Source organism: Tauraco erythrolophus, chromosome 8 (genome assembly GCF_009769465.1).
Source record: "Tauraco erythrolophus isolate bTauEry1 chromosome 8, bTauEry1.pri, whole genome shotgun sequence".
In the NCBI taxonomy this organism is placed as follows: Eukaryota; Metazoa; Chordata; class Aves; order Musophagiformes; family Musophagidae; genus Tauraco; species Tauraco erythrolophus.
Genome location: NC_141472.1, coordinates 20,278,053 through 20,300,037, shown reverse-complemented (window position 1 = coordinate 20,300,037; position 21,985 = coordinate 20,278,053). Strand labels below are relative to the sequence as shown.

At 44.5% G+C, this 21,985-nt stretch overlaps 1 protein-coding gene across 1 annotated transcript in view; it reads right to left on the bottom strand.

Moving 5' to 3' along the window:
* CHN1 (chimerin 1) overlaps positions 1-21,746 on the bottom strand; it is a 104,743-nt gene extending 82,997 nt beyond the window's left edge. Inside the window, exon 1 of the mRNA XM_086615459.1 lies at positions 21,713-21,746. Coding sequence (XP_086471585.1) covers positions 21,713-21,731 — 19 coding nt within the window. The 5' untranslated portion in view covers positions 21,732-21,746. The remainder of the gene's footprint in view (positions 1-21,712) is intronic.
* Positions 21,747-21,985: the final 239 nt, after the last annotated feature.

Sequence of the window (21,985 nt, the reverse complement as noted above, 5' to 3'; positions counted from 1 at the left end):
GGGACTTCTTCAAATTCTCTACCCTGAATCCATACTGATATCAAATAAATTTCCAGCTTGGAATAGGTCAGAAAAGAAACAGCTGTCTGCCCAAAATCTGTACTTTCAAAGTCCTAAATAAACTTGTCATAGTGTAAATATGTACAAATGTGTAAAGAAAAAAGTAAGAATATCTTAACCTGATGCATCACTTGAAATCCCACTGAGACTCAAAGCTATAAGCAAGGTTAAGGGGCGGAAGGGAAACAACGCTGCAGGACACGTGAAAATACGTTTACAGTCCTTTACCCTGTAGAATCAGTTTTTGCTCTTGAACGCACAGCAAAATCAAACTTGTCTTTGAAGCAAGCACCTTATCACAGACCTGTACCAGCTGGCGCCTCTAGTTCAGGCATGAATTTACATCTCCTAGGTACCCTATAGGACAGGTTATGTGTATGTCTCTGCTTTTCCAAGGACAAGGGTTCACCAGTCCATCTCTCTCTCTCTCCAATGGACAAGGACAGGAAGGATTTCTTACTATTTCTTCAACAATTCTCAGCACTTTCTTGCCATCATCTTCTTTCCTCCCACACACAATTTCCTCCTCTCTTTTCCAGGACTTTGCCTTCTCCCAGCCTTGGCAATTTTCATCTGCACACGATCTCCCCTTATCCTTCAGCAACTCCTTGGTTTGCTCCCCACTGCCATCCTGCTAGGACTCACCTACCCAGCCCACTCCATCTGCTCAGCATCTGTCTCAAGCTATCTCACCGCTACTTAAGGCTGCCTTGAAACTTGCCTGAACGCAGAGAAAACAGAGGCAGAAAAGCCCAGAACAGCACAACAGACAGCTTCTGGCAACAGCCCTTTCCAGGCAGAGATGCCACAGCGGGGCAGGAGTGCTGCTGTCTGCACCCAGCGTGCCTTCCTTTCAGCACTCCAATTAATGAAAGAAGAAGGAAACTATGCATCTTGGGCACAAATCATCTGCAATCAGGAAGTGAAAAGCACAGAGTGATCGTCAGAAAAAGCACACTCGCACAGAACAGGGCTTCTGCCAATAGCCAATCACGCAGCCATTCAGGAGAAGTTCCTACACAGACACAAACGCTATCGGAGAGCATCTCAGATTTTTCCATAAACACAAACATAACTAATTGTGACATTTCAATGTAGCATTTTCCTTTCTTATTTTCCTTCTTTCTTACTCACTTCCATTTTATCTTTTCTATAAATCTGGACAACTGTAGTACTTTCAGAGTGTACATTTTAACTGCAGATATGAAAACTGTTACTATTGCCTCAAACTGTTTAGACTGCTTGTCTCTGTGTATTCCTTTTATAGAAAGAATAAAAATGTTTACCTCTGTTTGAAACAGTTCTTTCTCTCTCCTCACTGAAGATCAGCCAGCTCTAGGATAGAGCAGCAGCAGCTTAACTATGCATGGTAACCCCATAAGGCAAGTTAGGACTTACTGTGAGGTTTCCTGCAGAGAATTCGGCTTTATTTTTCTTTCACTGTGTGTCACTCCCTGCAGTATGGTGATCTGTAACATCATGCTGGAGATTAGTTTGATACTGTCTGGAAGGAAATAATCAGCTATCTGCTGACACAGCAGCTCTAGCCCCAAACTTTGATTTTATTTGGCAGTACTCCTATTGAACACAGGTGAGGTCCCAGGTGGTGAAATCTGTGGAAAAGGCCAGCCAGTTCTTAACCATGCGGACCAATCATCAATGCAATTAGAAGAAGAAAATCTAATTTCACATTTTCTGAACTGATCTAGGACCAAAAGAACGATCTAAGTCATAAATATGAAAAGATGCAAGAAAGCATAAAATGTTCTTCTGTAAGCTAGGGCCTGGGCACTAACCAGTAAGCATTAGCATGTGTTTTAAAATGCTAATGTCTTGCTTTGTTTGGCAGCAGCATGTGTCAGAATTTAACTCCTGCAGACAAGCATGACAAGTGGACCTGGCCATTTGCTGACCCATACAACAGACTCCTTTTTGTGCTCGAAAAACAACTTCTAGAAAATTCCTCCTCGGCCTCAAAGTCTTCCTTATTAGCACCTTCTCTATGCCCAAAGGATGCACATAAAAATAACTCGACTTCCAGAAATAAAGCCATAATTTATTTGCTGGTGAGATTCTAAAGCCATAAAAACAGCACAGTTGAACAGAAAAACGTCATTTCATCTCTGTTTTTCAGAGTGCAAGTGCCAACAGCATTTCAGAGACTACGAAACATTTTAAGCAGCAGCCAGGCAGGCCCTAGCAGTTGGGGCTTTTACGGGCTCCAACCAGAGTAAAACTCAAACGGCATTAAGGTAATTAAACAACGAACACAGCCACCGCCCCAGGCAGCGGTAGTAAAGCAGATGGGCTGCACCACTGTGGTTTCAGGGGAGATGCGAGGAGCTGGCGGCTGGCCATGGCAGCACCCAGCAGCACCGGATGCGTTCTGCTGGAGTCCCCAGGCAGCCAGCGGCAGGAGGGGAAGGGGATGGCAAGCAGCTCCCGGAGAGGGGGCAGCGGGGCCGAGGGTGCAGAGAATGGACAAAGCACCCCTGTCTATCCTGTGTGTCCTGAGGAAGGAAGGGCACCCACGGAGGGTCCTTTGCCACTCCTAGACAAGACCTTGGGATGCAGGTTTTCTCCACAAAGCCTCTCTCCACCCCTCTGCTACGCCTCTGCTATCAGCAGCCGGTTAAGTTAAACGACGGTCTGTAACGGGGTGGTGGGCAGAGTCTTGATAAGCTTACCCTACGCTTTTTAAGGGACCTCAGGCAACTTTTTAGTATATTCCCTTTCTCTTAAATAAAATCTATTATACTGTTATTTTACAAAAAAATGCTGGGGTTTAAAAACGACTAAATAAATAATGTTACGTCTGAAAGTAATGTTGCTCTATTAGTCCCTCAAAGCAAAGACATTAATGACAAGAACCTGATGGCACACAAGGTCTGGGCCCATGTGGAAAACACACAGGGTCTCACAACTTAGGCATCACCGAACTTCTTTTTTTTATGGGAAAACCCCCACAGTGCTGAGAACACCCCAGGCAGTGAGTACATTTTCTCTCAATTCCCAAATATACAATATACTGTATAACACTCAGCAACAGTGACTGATACTTCTAGACTGTTACTGAGCCTTTGATGCTACTTTAACGTTATCCTTGGCACACGACTTCCTTTGAATTAAGGAAAAAAAAATAATAAAAAAACAGCAAACAACTTTGAAAACTTTTAGACATGTCAAGGCTCTTCCTTAGGCAGGCAGACACCGCTACATGCTGAAAGGAACCTCAGTGCAAAAGCTCTCAAATAATCAACCATCTTTTTTCCTCCACCTTCCCACACCCCTACGACGCCAGGCAGGCGTCCACTTTAAGATGGAGGTGGATGTAAGAGCTTGGCACGAGTCCCGGCTGCCCACAGACAGCTCATCCTTCAGCGCAGGGTCCCCCGCTCCGAGCCCGCTGCGCTGCCGACGTAATCCACGTTGGTGGGGAGCTGGAGTGGGGTGGCTGTTGAGCGTTAAACTAAAGCCCAGTCTGATCACAGAGACAAATGGCCTCCAGGTCCAAAACGCAGCTATCGCCAGCTTCCGTGCTGCACCCCCTGCCAGGGGATGGCAACTTGGAGGCCGAGGTTACAGGTAGCCTGCTCAACAGGCCAGCCCTGGAGTCGCTGGCACACAAGAAAGTCACTCCACAGCTAAAGCCATCCATCGATAGGGACATGCCCAAGCCTGCAGGCAGATGGCATGGTCACCAGCGACAGTTCTCCTTACGCAGTTTTACTCCATTGCCTTCACCTTTGGTGCAGGCAGCTACACTCCTTAAGGAGTTCATAACATCGCATGCACCTAGGCAGCTTTAGACTTCTAAAATTAAACTGTATTTGACTTGTTTAAATAAGAAAACAAGAACAGCTGAGTGAATTTTCTTCACATTTTCCAAAGGCGTTCCCACTGGGAGAACAAGAGCACAATAAAATCTAGGGGAAAAGGTACAAACCAGTGAAAACAGCAACTTGCACCAAGAGCATCCCTTTGGCTGCCGTATGGCACTGCATCACACACACCCAGCTCAGGGATTTTGTAATGGGACAAAACTTACTCCTCTCCGTTCTTTTGTCCTCATGTGTTTTTGCTTATACCACTCCAAACAAGGACAATTAAGTTTCTAACTGGAGTAAAAACGATTAAGAGAAAGCCAGCGTGAACCATGACCCAGGACACTACAAGGGCTACTGCCATTCCTCCGATGTGACCAAGTGGGAGACAAGAAAGCACTCTCAGCAAAAGTGAAGGGGCTTAAAGAAGGGCATGCTCTAAATAACAGCATCAGTCTTGAGGGGGGGAGAGAGAAAAAAGATCACGCTACCATCCTGGTTTCTACAGATGTCTGATCTGGCAACAATAAATACTGTGGGAATACTTCTAATGGGGCTGTATGAGAGACCCACCAAAACCAGCCAGAGTTCAACACCTTTTATTAGCAGGTCTGCTACTACTGCCTCTTTATGAATGATGGAAAAATTTTAATGAGTAATATTTTGCCTATCACCGGCACTGCTGCTGTTAAATGAACTCATCTTCTAAGTGATTAGACTAGGTCACAAATGATCTGTTTCTAGATTTTCATTTAACCAAAGCAAGGGAAGCAAGTACTCGTTTTTCCTCCTCTTTGCCAGATGGTGACATCTGACTACACGAATGTTGACAAATAAGATTTTCTTAAATCCTTTATAACAAAAAAAAAAAAAGAATTTTTAATTTTAAGCTGGAATTTTCACATGTGCAATGATAACAATCAAAACACAGCTGTTGTCCTCTTTCTCTTGACTGTAGTTTAATGGAGGGGTGGGAAATACTCCTCCCATGAAAGCACAGCTAGCTTCCTGTTTAAGAAGTTTCAAAACCTCCAAAATTATTTCTTTGTGCTGCTGCAAGTATAAAAATTTAGACCTCAGAGAGGTAAAAAGATGGCAAGTGCCACCTTGTGGGCATTTAATAAAGACAATTTAATATTGCTTTCTGTTTCCAGCAGGGTATCTCAGCCTCCAGACAATAGGCTGCAGCCAACTTTCAGCATTTTTGGGAACATCATATTTGCTTCCCAAGAAAAAGACAGACGCAATGGGAACCACAACCTGACACAGTGTGGGTTAGCTGTGGGCACAACAGAGTCGGGCCAGCAGCTGTCTATAACCCTCTGGTTTATCTTGCTATAGGAGTTACGATAGCTCTACAGACTCATAGGTATCCTGAAATGTCTGGTTTCTACAGTAAACAACTTCCAACCAAAAATGTTGTCAAAATCAAACATGCCTCTTTAATTTATCTATTTCAAAGAAAAACAGCCTGTCAGGGATTTTTATTTTGTATTTTTAACTCACTGTGGCAAAAGTGACTGTGGCTGGCTGCAGCCCCAAGTGCTGGATCAATGACTTAGGCAGTTTCCCATCCTCCCTAAGGGTTATTTGAAAGATCTTTTGCAAACTAATCTTGCAAGTTCAAAATTGACAGAAATATGCCTTTATTGGATGAATCACATCTTTTAGAATTGACAGATAATTTGTCCAAGTATCTTCAATATCAGTACAGCAAAGTCTTGTAGCAACACAGAATAACCTCAGGTTACCTGATATTTGAACACTAATCAAACTTCCCTGGTTTAAATCCAGACAGGTTTTCACTGGAGGCACTGTTTTGATCACCATCAGTGAAGTTTGCTTGGAAGCTGGGGGAAATATCAGTCAAGGCTATTGCTCTTACACTGCTCTCACTCCCACCGTGGCAAGGGATAATGTATGAGAAAACAATTACCCTTTGACATTCCCCTTCCTATTTTCCGTTTCTACAAATCCTTCTTTGTCTCCTATTTTAAAAGTCTGCCTGCACACAGACCAAGCTCATTTCCAATCACTTGTTTTACTTCTTCCAAACATTAATAATACCAACAAGGGCACATCAGTTGTATCGTAACATCCAGCCAGTGACAACTGTTATGGCCACAGCCTTAAGGCATTCACAAAAATACGTCTTTGTCTTGATTTCTCGAACATATCCAACAGGGAATATTGATTGGAGCTTGATCACACAAATACTCTGAGCAGTCACCCTAATAAGGAAAAAGAACAATATGATATGCTATAAAAGCGTCTTCTAGCTGTAAATTAATCCTCTCCCCTGAATAAGAAGCCTGTCCGGTCAAGGTTGAGCAGAAGAGACCCTAAATAAAGGACAAGCTTTCAGGTACTTTTGAAATATGACCCTTCCAATCACTGCAGAATGCCCTAATTTGCTGAATGGGCAGGCATGTTTTATCACCATTCACTTGGTTGCTTTGAATTTTTTTTCCCCCCACACACAGCACTGAGATAACGAGCATACATTCACTTTCCTGCTCTAAAATCCACTTTTAAATAGAGCCTTGTGGTTTTACCAAAAGCTGAACCACAACAAAAGAGCACAATACTGACCCTGCCTCCCTGTCCACTGGTAAAAATCTGCTGAGAACTTGTCGTCCCTCAGATTTTAGACCAAGATAGCTGCTGTGCATTCATTAGCCTCCTGGGGTAAAAACAAAACAAAACCACCCATTTAGCAGCCCAGGCAAAAATCAGAGTCACCCAGAGAAAATTAAGAGCAGATTTGATTTCTGACTGCTGTTATAACTGGCCTCAAGACAGACTCATGTTCCAAAGCACATCTCTCTCTTTAACTGTGTCAGATGGTCTAATACATACCGTTGCCTCTCTTTCCCAAAACTTGACCCATTTAAATTCTTAGACCATCAGAGTTATAACAAACCTATTACGATTCTTATTACAAACACATTTTTCATTTTCTAAAACAGTCGTCAATAACACACGCCATTGCTCATGCAAAAATATGGCTTCTATTTTATGTCCTTATTTCCAGAACAGATGCAACGCATCAACACTCATGGCTGGAAGGAGGAGGACAGACTACCAAGTAAAGTACCCTTTCCTAGAACCATGATTGTTTTTTATAGTATCATGAAGGAAACTCTTCAAAAACATTATTGGCAGGGTCAGAGAAAGGGAAATGGACACAATGTGGCTGGATGCCTTTTCTTGAACTGGAATTATGTTTTACTCCAAAAGTCATTCTCTAGTTACTGTGTGCTTTTCCCCAATCTGAACACTGCAGGTGTCATTCCTTACCTCTTCCTGTTCTCATACAGAACATCCAAGAGGCCTCCAACAGCACAAAGTAGGATGCTGCAGGTAGAAAAGCTGAAAACTTCACATTCCTTTTTGGCAATTCCATGGCTCACTATTCTAACTGCAGTCAAAGAACTACGGCAAAAGATATCTACCCACCAGCCTCTCCCTAATTACAGCACTAAATCCATCTTTTCCATAACTCTTTCCTCCTCTGCAGGTTCATCTGCTACACTAGGCAGGAACCAGAGAAAGGAGCAGATGTGAGGTCCAGTCCGTGAAGCAGCTGTGCTCTGGATTCAGTCATGCACCATTCAACACTTTGTGGGGCTGGAAGAACAAACAAATGGTCATCTTGAAGGTGTTTTAGCAGCTCTGGAAGCACCGAGAGGTTTTCTGCATGGGCCCCCCATTTGTCCTCAGTCCTCTCTTCATTTGGGAGGACGAAAGCAGAGCTCTGTGGGCAGGGAAACTGGGAATAGGTTGCTGGAAAGAGAGCTGAACACAGCAGGAACAGGAGAGCTGGCCAGAAAGCTCAATCTGATCGCTGCTGGGAGATAATCTCCAAGTCCTTTTCTGGGTAACTCCATGTGTCTATTTTCTCCCTCCAGGAATCTAATTCAGATGGTGTTCTTGTCTCTGTTTTGAAGTTCTTTCTCCTTTTTTCCACTAATTAGAAGAAAGACAAGTTAGTCAGCAAGTAATGGAAACTTGGGTTTATTACCTCTCACTTTATCATGGCACTGTGTTAAACAGGAGGTTTTCAACAATTATTAGCTGTATTTCTGGGATATTGATGCATCATTACTGGAACTGACATCCCATGGGAATGTCCACAAGTGAAAAGCAGACTTTGTCCTACAGAACAAGACGTCTAAACAGAAAATAGCAACAGTCGCTGGTGAGAGAAGCAGAGGCCCATGAAGATGAGATCATGCTACAGGTCAAAGATCAATATCTCTATTCCCAAGTCTTGCCAGCCCAGTAATCTCACAGCCACCATTGCCTCTTTGGATAACAGCTCTTTTGGTGTCTTTAACTCCACTTTGACTTTATTAAAAAAAACCTACTGTGGCAACTGGCAGCACAGGAAAACACACACAGACAGACAGGAAGGTTGTACAGGAGAGCTGTAGGATGTGACAGATCAAAAATCCAGTTTATAGCCTAAAAATGGTCCCGGTGTACCTCTGTGACTAGACGGGAACTGCCAGGAGGCAGAATGCTGCAAGCAGTTGTCAGAGATTGTGATACATGGGATTTCTGTGCAGCAATAGGGGCAGACGCTAATACAGCTCTGAGACACGGCGAGCCCTGTCTGTGTCTTCCACAGCTGGTCTTGTGCAGCAACAGGAGAAGGACGATGCCTTCCAAAAATGCAGAGTTTTTACATTTAAGTGTCACGACTAGCAGCAGGGCCATCCCATCAACAAAACATTTAAGAAGCAGAAAAAACCTCTTCCTGCTTCTCACAGTTCTACTAAGCAGAAAAAAAAGGTGCCAATAAGCTTAGCAGCTGAGTCCGCCTCTGTGAGCTCTCCTTCGGACAAGGCAGTCTGCAACTCACTCATCTCAAGAGGTTGCTTGGAGGCATCCCCTTGAGCTACCATCCTAGGAGCACAGCACGCTCCATCCCACCTCGATGCTCACCATGCTTTGGGGTGGCAGCAACATAGGGGCTACATTTCACCTCCTGCCAACTCTGAACCTGCGGAAGAGCAAGTTCGAGCATCTTGCTTTGGTCTGATGCAGTTGTAGGTGGATCAGAGTGGAGGGGATCTTCTTAGTGCAGTTTCTATAGAAGCCAAGGAGTAAGAGATGCTCCAATGAGTTACTGATGAGCTTGCTGCTCTGACACCGAGGAGGGCCAAGCAAGGGTGCTGGGAGGTGGCTGTGACTGCAGTTTGCTTAGACACCAGGTGGAAGTGGACAGACAGGCAGTGCAGCCAGGAGCTCCCCGAGAATCACAATAAAACTGCACAGTTACATGCACATGAGCTCACTGTTGGAAACGTCGTGATAAGTTTTCTCTCCTTCTCTTGTTTTTTTTTGGGGTTGGCAATTTTCCTTTACATACTTGCAAATATTTACCTTGTTAGACTACAAATGTTATTTCTCAATAAAAAGAATCTGACGCAATTCCTTTACCATATAAATTTTGGCATTGAAATAATACACAACACAAAGTTTCTGCGGGTTTCCTCACCAGGAAGAAGAATCACTATTTTATTTTGAAATACTTCTCTGCTTCTGAAAAACCAGTGAAGACTTTTTGAACATTTTCAAGTCCCATTTATAAATATACTCTTTGAAAAAACAAAACAAAACAAAACAAAAAACAACCCAAAAAGGAAATCAGTAAAATTAACTGCAGTGTCAAAACCATGCTTCCTTTATTGGAAGGATATACTCATGTGTGCTCATTCAGCCAGTAAGGCAGAGGTGAGGAAGAGCTACATCCTGTTTGGTTTTTTTGGTGGCGGGGTTTTTTTTTGTGGTTTTGTTGGGTTTTTTTAAATGAAAAATGATCCAAGATTGCACTGAAGCATTGTGTCCAGATTCATATGGAAAGCATAAAGCACAAATGAAAAAGTATGGAAGATTGGCCCTACCAAAGAATTATCAGCAACTTTTATAGTCTGCTCTGGACTGTATGCACATCAGATACTAATTCAGCATCGAGGAGACGCTTGTACCTTGAAAGGACTGCTTAGGTCCTGCGCTAAAGCACTAGGGTAGTTTTTCAGAACTATACTATTACTCCATTTTTCACAGGCCTCCATTTACACTGCATGAAAAATATTTCCATATCTCCTTCTCCATTGCTGCAGCAGTACTCAAAGACTTTGCTACATTATATTTGCTGTAAAATTTAAATGGTTGCAGTTGTGGCTCTGCTAGCCATGGCAGCACATTACCATGCAGTAGGCAACAAAATAATTCCAGTATTTAGGAAACAGTGTTTAAACTTCACTTCTGGAGTGGGAATTTCCCACAAGCAAGCTGCTCCAGGAAATACAGTTTCTGATCACAGTCAGAAACTACATTTTTATTTGAGCTTCCTCAATGGCAAGGCTACCTATAAGCAGCTGCTCCTGCAGAAAAGGAAGTAGGAAGGAGACGGGGAGAAGTGCAGCGGAGAGGGGGCCACCATCTCCCATCAGCACCGGGATCATTCAGCCCCAACCACGCAATGTATGCAACAGAGACAGATCCTACCACCTGCACCAAAGATGGATGCGACTGTGGGCTTCCTCACAGAGATGACTGAGACCAAAAGCAGAGTCACCTGCTCACTGTGAGCAGCAAGGTCTAGCTTGCAACTTCAACAGTGGTCCACAACCAGAGGATGCAATTTTTCTCATGCATTCTCCCAGGGACTAAGATTTGGCCATGTGAAAAGCCAGACCACATAATCACATCCTATCAGGATTAAACACAATTTTAACCAGAAGCTCTAACCAGCCCTGATGGTCACAGCAGCCCCAGGTCTCTCCACCATACTTATCACAAGAGACAAAAATACATTTAGGGGCCAATGTATCAAAACATATCACAGAAATCAGACTCCCACAGGAATACATAGGATTTTATGAGTACATGTCATGTTTAACCCAGCCAGCCACTAAACATCACACAGCCACTGCTCACCCTCTCCACTCCCGGGAGATGAGGAAGAGAATTAAAGCAGAAAAAGAGATTCATAGATTTCTAGGTTGGAAAAGACCTTAGAGATCATCGAGTCCAACCATCCCTAATCCCCATTAAACCATATCCTCAAGTAGATCATCCACCCTATTCTTAAACACATCCAGGGATGGGGACTCAACCACCTCCCTGGGCAGCCTATTCCAGTGGCTGACAACCCTTTCAGAGAAGAAATACTTCCTAACATCCAACCTGAATCTCCCCTGACTAAGCTTATGCCCATTTCCTCTTGTTCTATCACCCGTCACTAATGTAAAGAGTCCTTCCCCTACCTCCCCACCATCTTTTCTCAAGTATTTGTAGGCTGTAATCAGGTCTCCCCTCAGCCTCCTCTTCTCCAGGCTAAACAGCCCCAACTCCCTCAGCCGCTCCTCGTTAAGTTTTAGCTTCCAGCCCCTTGACCAGTTTAGTCGCCCTTCTTTGGACTCGCTCCAGGAGCTCAATATCTCTCTTAAAGCGAGGGGCCCAAAACTGGACACAATATTCCAGGTGCAGCCTCACCAGTGCCGAGTACAGGGGCAGGATCACTTCCCTGCTCCTGCTGGTCACACTATTCTTGATACACGCCAGTATCCCATTGGCCTTTTTGGCCACCTGGGCACACTGCTGGCTCATATCAAGCCGGTAGTCAACCAACACCCCCAGGTCCTTCTCCGCCAGGCAGCTCTCCAGCCACTCTTCCCCAAGCCTATAGCGATGCTTGGGGTTTTTATACCCCAAGTGAAGGACTCTGCACTTGGCCTTATTAAAGCTCATGCCATTGGCCTCAGCCCAACGATCCAGTCTGTTCAAATCCCTCTGAAGGGCCTCCCTACCCTCGAGCAGATCGACACAGCCTCCCAGCTTGGTGTCGTCCGCAAATTTACTGAGGGTACATTCAATCCCCTCATCCAGGTCGTTGATAAAGATGTTCAGCAGAACTGGACCCAGCACTGAGCCCTGGGGAACCCCACTGGTGACCGGCCTCCAGCCGGATTTAGCCCCATTTACCACCACTCTTTGGGCCCGGCCGTCCAGCCAGTTTTTAACCCAAAGGAGGGTGTGCCTATCCAGGCCAGCAGTTACCAGTTTCTCAACCAGAACACTATGAGAAACTGTATCAAAGGCTTTACTGAGGTCAAGGAAAACTACATCCACAGCCCTTCCCTCGTCAACTAGGCGGGTCACCCTGTCATAGAAGGTGATCAGGTTTGATTGGCAAGACCTGCCTTTCATAAACCCATGTTGACTGGGCCTGATCACCCAGTTAACCTGTATGTGCTCATTAATAGCACTCAAGATAACCTGTTCCATGACTTTGCCCGTCACCGAGGTCAAACTGACAGGCCTGTAGTTCCCCGGATCCTCCTTCCGCCCTTTTTTGTAAATGGGGGTAACATCCGCCAGTCTCCAGTCCAGCGGAACTCCCCAGTGAGCCAAGACTGTCCAAAGATAATGGACAGGGGTTTGGCAATGACATCCGCCAGCTCTCTCAGGACTCTTGGGTGGATACCATCAGGCCCCATAGACTTGTGGGCATCCAGCGGAGGAGCAGTTCCTTGACCCGTTCCTCTGGGATCACAGGAGCTTCGATTTGCTCTCCCTCCCTGCTCTCAGACACCGAAGGCCAGCTCACCTGGGAACTGCTGACCTTATTATTAAAGACTGAGGCAAAGAAGGCATTAAGGACCTCAGCCTTGTCCTCATTGCTAGTGACTAACGTACCCCCTGAGTCCAGTAGGGGCTGGAGGTGATCTTTAGCCCTCCTTTTGTTATTAATATATTTATAGAAAGACTTTTTGTTGTCCCTTACGGAGCTGGCTAGTCTAAGTTCCAATTGGGCTTTTGCCCCCCTGATTATCTCCCTACATGTCCTAACTTCCTCCCTGTATTGATTCCTGGATGCCTGCCCATTCTTCCAAGACTTATAGACATCCCTTTTTCTTTTGAGATGTTCCCAAATCTCCTTTGTCATCCAAGCTGGTTTTCTACCCTGGCGGCTCGACTTCCGGCACACAGGGACAGCTCGCTCCTGTGCCTCCAGAATTTCCTTTTTGAATAGTAACCAACCCTCCTGCGCCCCCTTACCCTTGAGAGCTATCTCCCATTGGACTTTGTTAATCAGACTTCTAAACAGCCCAAAGTCAGCTCTCCCAAAGTCCAGCTTGGCCGTTTTAGTGTTCCCCCTCCTAACTTCCCCTAGAATTGAGAATTCTATTATCTCGTGGTCACTATGCCCCAGGCGTCCTCCAACCTTCACATCTCCCACAAGACCTTCTCTGTTCACAAACAGCAGGTCTAGGGGAGCACCTTCTCTAGTCGGTTCACTGACCAGTTGTGATAGGAAGTTGTCACACACAAGATGCATGGATTGAGATAAGAACAATTTAATAACTGAAATTAAAAAATAATAATTACAAAAATTATGATTATACATAAAAAATGATAATAATATATACAAACAAGTGATGCACAGTGCAATTGCTCACCACCCACTGACCAACACCTGTCCCAGCTAGTGATCCCAAAATGGGGAAGTCCCAAAACCAAAATCCTGGAAGAATGAGAGCCCCAAAAAGAGATCCAGAGAGAGAACGTGCCAGTTTCGAAAACCTCCCAGCAAACCCTCATCTATATACTGGGCATGACGTTGCATCATATGGAATATTCCATTGGCCAGTTTAGTCCTCAATCCTAAATCTAAACTCAAATCCTAAAATAAGAGTTGTGGGCCCTTTGTCCCGACCATGCTCCCCCCAGGCCTGTTGTGCACCTGCACACTGGCAAAACATGGGAAGCTGCAAAGTCCTTGATGTCCCAGCAACAACTATAAACATCAGTGTGTTATCCACATTCTTCTCATAACAAATCCCATACTAAATCTAAAACACAATGCTCTTCTAGCTACTAAAAAGAAAACTAACTGTCTCAGCCGAAACCAGGACTGCACATTTTCCAGTAACTATGAAATCACTTCAGAAATGTCACCTTTTTCATTCAGACAGGGGATGAACAAATATTTTGAGTGCTGGAAATGTCGGATGTCAGTCGGCTCCTTCACATTCACAAAGGCTGCTGCACGCAGAGGAACACTCCAGGCACCCCAGCCAGGTGTGACCGACCTCCTCCTCCTAGCCAGAACCGGGACATGGACCCACCACTCCACCGTACAGCTAAACCCTCGGCAACAGCCTGGAGAACTGCAGGAACTCTTCCCAGCATCTCCTTGGGTCTGGCCAGCGAGGGTGCTTGAGGCCCAGGTGCCCTGCCATTGCAAAGTCCTAGCAGTATTGTTAAATGCTTTAGAAGATCAAATATTTCAAAGACTCCGAATGAAACTTTTCCTTGTTTCAAGACGGACTCAAAAAAGCAAAATCTAGAGGGTTTTTAATTTTCTGCCATCTTTTATGAAGATGTACAAGACAGATACAATACATCCCACTGAAATGAGAACCAAGCCAGTTTATGATTTTACGAGGGAGCAGGAAGCATCTCGTATTCCGTTAATAACTATAAAACTGCCCTTGGGCCAGGTCTTGGGTCTGTTTTGTTCCATTTCATCGGAAGACACGTTTCTGCAGAACCGTACGAGCTCTGCCCACAAGGTGGAGCAGCAAAATAGCCGGAGAGGCAGATGCTGAGCTCCGAGTGCAGAAAAGGGAAAAAGAATCGTCTAAGGACGCACAGTTAGACTGCACAGAGCAGTTACCTATGCCCGCACCTTAGAGGGTCCCGATGAACGTGATTTATTTGTCAAAAATAACACAGTCTTCGGAAAGGCTTGTATTAGGTTTGTGCTTTGAATTTACTGATTAAAGTAGTATTTAAGTCATAACTACAGTACTGCCATTATATGCAAACACATTCTTTTCTTGACACTGAGACATGCTTTTTATCACATGGAAACCTTCTAGTACGTCTAAAAAAAAACAGATAAGAAATCTTGCAGAGAGTTAGTAAGAGAATAAAGTCCCCAAATCCAACAAGGCAGAAATGATTAGCTGAGTCCAAAACAAAAAGAAGAAAACCTAAATTTACACCTGAAACATCAGTCCTTGGCTGACATGAAGCAAGCAGCAAAGCCTGGGAACTCTTCCTGCTCTTCCTGGCTCCTTGGATCCACAGCATATTGCACTTCAACACTGTCGGATGGGATTTTGTGCTACACAGACTGTCTCCACTTCCTCATGGGTCGCTTGATGCCAGGGGGGAAAGGGATGTGTTTGTTCAATGGGATGCCTGAGCTGATGATGGTATCGCAAGAGAATCTCTTTGGCGAAAATTCCAAAACTTCATCTTAATTCATTACTTGTGCACACAATTGGACCTGCCTTTTCCAGCTTCGGCAACAATCCTCAAACCGTGATTTCTTAAGATACTCATACAATATTCGCAATTAACAGAAAACACAATTTTATACCAGTCGCTGCATGAAGCACGCTTCTAAGTGCTAAGCTGAGAAGCCAGACTGAAAATTTTTCATCCTTACTTATAAGTGTTAGTGTCACTTCTCTGATCAATTGATACCAATTTACCAGCTAATAGATCCATCTTCTTTTCCAAGTTCCTATGCAGGTTTTCCTTTCGATTTTTTCCTGAGATTGCGTTGCCAGCAAAACCTTTTCAAGGTTGCTCTCCTTATTTGCTTCATTAGTTTCTATAGATTAGGTAAGGTTAGTGCAGCATCTAGGAGAAAATAATCTTATGATCCTCAGCACTTCGACACTTTCCCTCCCAGACACATGAATGGAGGTCAGAAGACTGAGTTTCTCTCTAACATGGTTTCTATTTTTAACAAATCACCTTTGGTTTTAAATCCTGTTAAAACACCCCAAGCATTGTACTAATGTCCCTTAATTGTTTTGTCTAATTAGACTATTTGAAGCTCCTACTGTGACTAGATGCTGAATTGCTTAAATCTCCTTTAAAACTACCCTCTGTCAGTCGGTACTGAATGAAGTTCAAGTATTTTAAGCAAGGGCTAAACAGTTCAAGAGCATCACTGTAACCGGGTTAAAAAGATCACTTTGAATTCACTTCTTTGTTTGCTGCTGAAAAAGATCTAGCATAGGCAGTGCAACGTGGGGTATTGCATTCACTTTGAAAACCACTTCGAGAGCATAAGATGAGCAATAAAGTTCTTTATGCATTTTTTTTTTGGCCTAGAAGCATCAGTGATGGGCATAATTCCTACAGCACTCCACATTTATGTTCCCTGTAGTCACGAAAGCCCCACTATATATGCCCCAATTCCATGAACGAACTTCCATTATCTACTTCAGTTAAGGAATAGATTCAAAGAACACTTTTCTGGCACAAACCGACTCTCCAGTTAAGGGGCTTTGCCAGTAAAGTTTTACTACCACAGCTAGCCACAAGTTTTAGGTGTAGTTCGTGGCCATGTGTAAAAATACAGAGAACAACTTGAATTGTAGGTGATCCCTTTACCTCCTGTTCTTAGAAGAATCTGCACATAAAGACAGAAATAAGTAGATTAATTTTTGAGTATTTCCTATCCTGCAGAGAATCCACAGGCATTACCTATTATGAGGCATTTTTTAGAGGAATATTTACTTTCTGTGTACCAGTGACTAAGCTAACCAAGCACTCGAAAATTTAAAAGCCTTCTCTAAGCAAGAAAAACATTTATTTAGAGAACAATGAATTGATTTCATTTCTCTCTAAGATTCTCACATTAGAAAATATGTGCTTGTTTCAACATAAGCATACTCTACCTTTCGAAGCAGCCACGAGACAGTAAGTACAGTTTGCAGGGAGAACAGTAATCACAGATGCATAGAACTTAAAATAGTCATTTGTTAATTAGCATTTTAAGTATGGAAGAACTTATTTCAAAATGTTTCCTTCATACCCATAGTAATAAACAGATTCATAGAAAATTACTTCTGTGCAGCATGACACCAGAGCTCACAGCTGTGGAAAGGAATTCTGTTAAGTGGGCAAATTAATATTTGCATGCTCTTTCAACAATGTACAGACACCTGAAATGGAGGCACGATTGGTTTCTTTGTCCCTACCCTTCCTGCCTGTAGCAGTGTGTTGCTTGTTTCTTTTCATCTGATATTTTCCCTACAAATTTCTCCAAAAACTGCCCTTGTTCATCATCTCCTTAACCATATCTGTCATGCTGACTACAGCTCTGTCTCTAATCCCATTCATCTGTAGCCACTCATCAGAGTGCAAGCACTCCAAAGATTAAAAAAAGAATTGCTTCACTTCTCATTTCTTAACCACCAATATTCACAGGGGTGACTTTTCATCCATTGGCAGGCTCTCAGCAAGAAGGCAAGAGCATGAATAACTAATGACAAATAGGTCCATGAAGATCTCTCCTGCCCATTTTGAAACGTCTTCCTTTGTTCACACAAGAGAGTTGATGCGCAAACAAACAGAAAGGGAATTCATAAAACATAAGGACAACTCATAAGCACTAAAACATGGCATAAAACTACGTTTCTTTCAAAGTACAACACTGGCTTTCTTTAAACACTCCTCTGGACATTCAAAGACCCAAGCAAACAGCGGTAGCAATGGAATAACTTAACACTTCCCCTCCTTTTCCTCTACATTTTTGGTTATCTTTCACATACTTGAGTCATCAAGTGGAATGACAGCACGCACCTCAGCAGTGTCACTGAGAGATCTCACAGTTTAGGCTATTAACAGATGGGCTCTAGGAAGTCTGGCCATAGAAACATAGCTGATTGCTCTTCCTGCCTCCATGTAACTGCTGCTCCTCGCAGGGACTCAGCAGAGCAAGAACCAGCAGGCATCCTTTAGCTGCTTCCCTGCTGAACCAGGCAAGCAGCTTCAGCCCACCTCCGCGAAGGCTGGGCACGAAGCCACTGACTTTGTGCTGAAACGGCAGAGAAGGACACCGGCTTACACGCCATTCCAGCTGCTGCAGCAGGCAGAAAGAAATGGTTAGAGAGGAAAAAAAGAGCCTACCCCTGCAATCATCACAACCTTTTGTAAGGGAACGTGATTCCGCTGCAGGATGAAAACCAGCACTAGAATCTACTCAAGTTCCAGACATTTACACATGCCAGGTGTGAAAGCCTGTCCTGTTTTGTGGACAAAGACGTTTTTAAAATCCCTGTCAACTCTTGGTAGGCAACTCATGAATATGGATATCAAACTTATTGCATCCGTTATTTGCAACAAACAACAGGATAAGGCAGTATTTTTTTTTTCCACTTCTCATATATATCGACTGTCTTCCAGCCGTCTGCTGATGTGGTCCTAGTACAGGATCTGCTTTCCTCTGTTAGATCAAACCTGCACTCCAAGTGCTTGGCCACTAGAATACAAACTCAATGTACTGGTGAAATCCTACTTCTACTAGTATTTCAAAAAGCCATGTCACATATGAGTGACCTCCTATGGTCACAACGGGTCATTTCTGCCACAGTAACTTTGTGTAATGATGAACCGTGCTGGGATGACACTTTTGCCTGAAGCAGCCAATGTGGTTGATAGGTAACAGAGGTATGTTTTCAACCCACTTCCATGCTGTCCCATCTCCAATTGCTTCCAACAGAGGCTGCTCTTCCTCTCCATCTCTGTGGAGTCGTTGACCTCCTCTCCCTCACAACCCACACCACACGCTGACTCATCACCTGTACCAGTGTGCTGTGGGTACATGGGCAGCTCCCTATCACCTTCCATACAGCCAACACAACAGCCAGCGCAGGATACCTTGGAAGGTCATGACTGGGAGAATAAGACAAGATGAAGAAAAGAACTGTAAAATAACTAAGACTGAGAAAGTGAAGAGTCTTGGTGACTTCCTCCTCCATGCTTTAACATAGCATCATAATCTGGACAATAAACTGTAAGTGAAGAGGAATAAGAAGTCAAGCAACACATATAGCCCAAGAGTAACAGTCTTTTCTGTAGCAGAAAAATGCTGCTGATACATCAGAAGCTCTTTTCTCCAACCAACTTTCCAAAGAGTCTCAAGGTGCCACCTCAAAGGTGCAAACTGCAGTTTGCGCTCCAGCAGCTACTTGGTGCTGCTCTGAGGAGGGCAGCAAAGGGCAACCTCCAACAGGAGGTTTCCACTCTGTTGAGTAGAAAAAACAAGGCATACATCACCTGTCAACTGCCTGATAACCGCATGCCTGTTTTAATCCAGAATCCACAACATCATCCTGATCTCTAGTCCTGTCCCCTTTTAGTACAGTCTTCGAACTATGCGCCAAAATTGCCCTAAAACAGTATCAACGACATGGAGAAAGCATGTTATGACATTCCCCATCGCTTTCCTCTCCCTTGCTGTGCTCACACACATACATACATTAATTGAAAGGGACCTGGCATACTTGGTGGATATTTCCCCCCAGGCCGACATGGCAATTTATCTCAAGTTTTACACGCTTTGTAACACATCCTATTAGAAGCAGCCCAAGAACGTGCGAAATTTGGTTTGGTGTGATACAACATTATGGGTTAGGAAAAAAAAAAGTAATATTGAGCCTAGAATTTATGTGAATGAGTAGAACCAAAGCAAACCCCTCCCTCAGGACAGTTTTACTGGTATAAGATAGGTGTTAATTTAAAACAGTACAATTATAGTTGCTTAATCCCTCAAAACAGATACGTTAATTCAGGCACATTTATTCTGCCTTTTCACAGATTTCCTCATGTTGCTTTGGTAGGGGCTTACACTGAAACAAATTAAAAAACACTTTTTCATGAGTTATATTTTTAATGAGTTACTATGGGTCAGCTGTGGTGCAGTATCCAGAAATGTGATTGTCCACCAGCAGTCAAAATTCAAGATAAAGGTTGAACGCTGTTCTTGAAGTTCAAAACAAGCATGCTGTGGTCTTTGTTATACGCTAAGAGACAAAGTGAGGAACTACCTCAGCTCAGAGGACACACAGCAACAGACTAAGCTGTGCTAACTCAACCGTAAGTTAATCACAACCTCATCTGCAAACATATTGCGCATTTTCTGCATTTACACAACTCCCACTCACACTTTTGCATTCATAGTTTAAGACATACTCTAAAGCTTTTACATTTATGAAAGGCATCACTTCCGTTTGTTGATACACATCAGCCTTATTTGTTGCATTGTTTTATCGTTACTTCGTGTTTTCTTAAAAGGGTGAAATTCGGAGGTTTTGCCCTTGGCAAGATATTATTTAAAACCCACACACAGCAGGGTACTCCACTCTATCTTCTCTTCTCTCATTATCTTTTACATGTATCAATGTCATTTACTCGAACAACGGACGCGATAGCAGACAAAAACATCTAATTCAATTGACTTTGTAAAGCAAATTTATATTAATACAAAAATGTCATTAGGTAGGTAAAATACATGTGAATTAAAAAAGAATCACATAAGCTTAAAAAAAACAGGTATCTGACTCAGGAATGCCACGTTATTTAAAAGCTGAAATTAAAATATTTTTGCAGCCAAAGATTGTAATGACATATTAACTACTCACCGTGGAAAAATTGTGTATTTTCCATAGCATAAAAATTTGATTTTCGGTTAGGGACAACTACAACATTTACCTTGAGTGCCTGTGCAACAACCTACACCTTTTCTTAACAAGCTGAAGTTAGGCTGATGCGGTGCAGCATGCACAATAGGTTAGTTCACAAAAGCCAATCTGCCATTTGAGCACTCTTTACGTTCACTTGTGCTCCCAAGTTGAAGAGCCGAATGCCCACCCCGCAACTGACAACGTGCAGGGCTCCTGTACCCGCACTGGCTCCTCCAGAAGTCCAGGGGCTCCCAGGAACTCAGTAACAAGATCAGGCCTATAACAACGGAGACAGTTTGCTCCGCTGTGAACTACGATTTACCACCTTTTGCATCCTGAAAAACTCAGGCAGGAAATATAAATTTAAGTGACAGCACTGTAGCCAAATCCAATACCGCATAGATTTTATCTACAGAGAACTATTTTACAACATGTGCTAAACTTGTTTTCAGACGGGGCTGAATATGCCACAATAATATAACAGGTGTCAAATTTTACGAAAACCCATGAGACAGTTTTCTTTTAGGAAACTGTACCAGCCCAAAAGATGAATGAAAGCAAGTAATTTGTACACACGGGAAGTAAAATCCACAGTCCGAACACTACAAACAGACTTTGTGTCATCACTTCAGCCGATTCACTAGAAATGACTTCTGGTGCACGAGCTTCTTACGAGAAAGAGCATCCCGATTATCCTTTTAATTCTGTACTGACGTTAGTCATGTTAATTTCTGCTTTCCTTTGCATTGTTGCATTTACCTAATGTTGCCAGAAGCACTTTATAGCTTTTTTTTTTCCCCCACTGTAAAATTAAGCATATTAAGCATAAGCAAGCTCAACAGCCTTCCTTCAGAGAACCCACATGTTCAACAGTTACAACTGGAGTTTTCACGCGAAGCCAACGCTGAAACCGTCCTTTTACCAACCTGTGCTATTCACCGAAACAATCACCGAAACACCTCTGATCGCTACGGGCAATCAAAGCCCCGCACCCCGACGCTGCCAGGGGACCGGGGGCGCCCCGTTAGCCAGCCCGCAGCTCCGCCGCGCTGCCCCTCGGCCGACCGGGGGGGCCTGCTGAAGCACCGTAACTTTTATTTGTCTATCGCGCCGCGCGGCCGGCTCGCAGCCCGAGCCCACGCCGCGGCCAGCACCGGGGCGCGCTGCTCCCCCCGGCACCCCCGGGCGCGGGGCGGCGAGGCGGGCCCGGGCCTGCGGCAGCCCTCCGGGCCGGCGCCCACGCCCAGGCGCTGCCGTGCGGCAGACAATGGGGGCCGGCAGCCCCGCGCCCGCTGGGCTGAGGCGGCGGCTACTCACCGAACAAGGTCAGAGCCATCGCGGCGGCGGCGGGGCGGGCCCGGGGGGCGGCGGGGGCTGGCCGGGCGGCGCGGGGCTGGCATTGGCGCGGCGGCTCTCGCATCAGCGGCGGGGCGCGCCTGCAACACAAGTTGGGCGCGGGGCTGTCAGGGCGCCCCGCGGCACCGGCGGCCGCTGCCACTTGCTGCCGCGGGGCGGGGCAGAGCGGAGCGGGGCGGCCGCAGCCCGCGGCGGAGGGGAGGGGAAGGGAGCGGAGGGCAGGGCCCCGGCGGG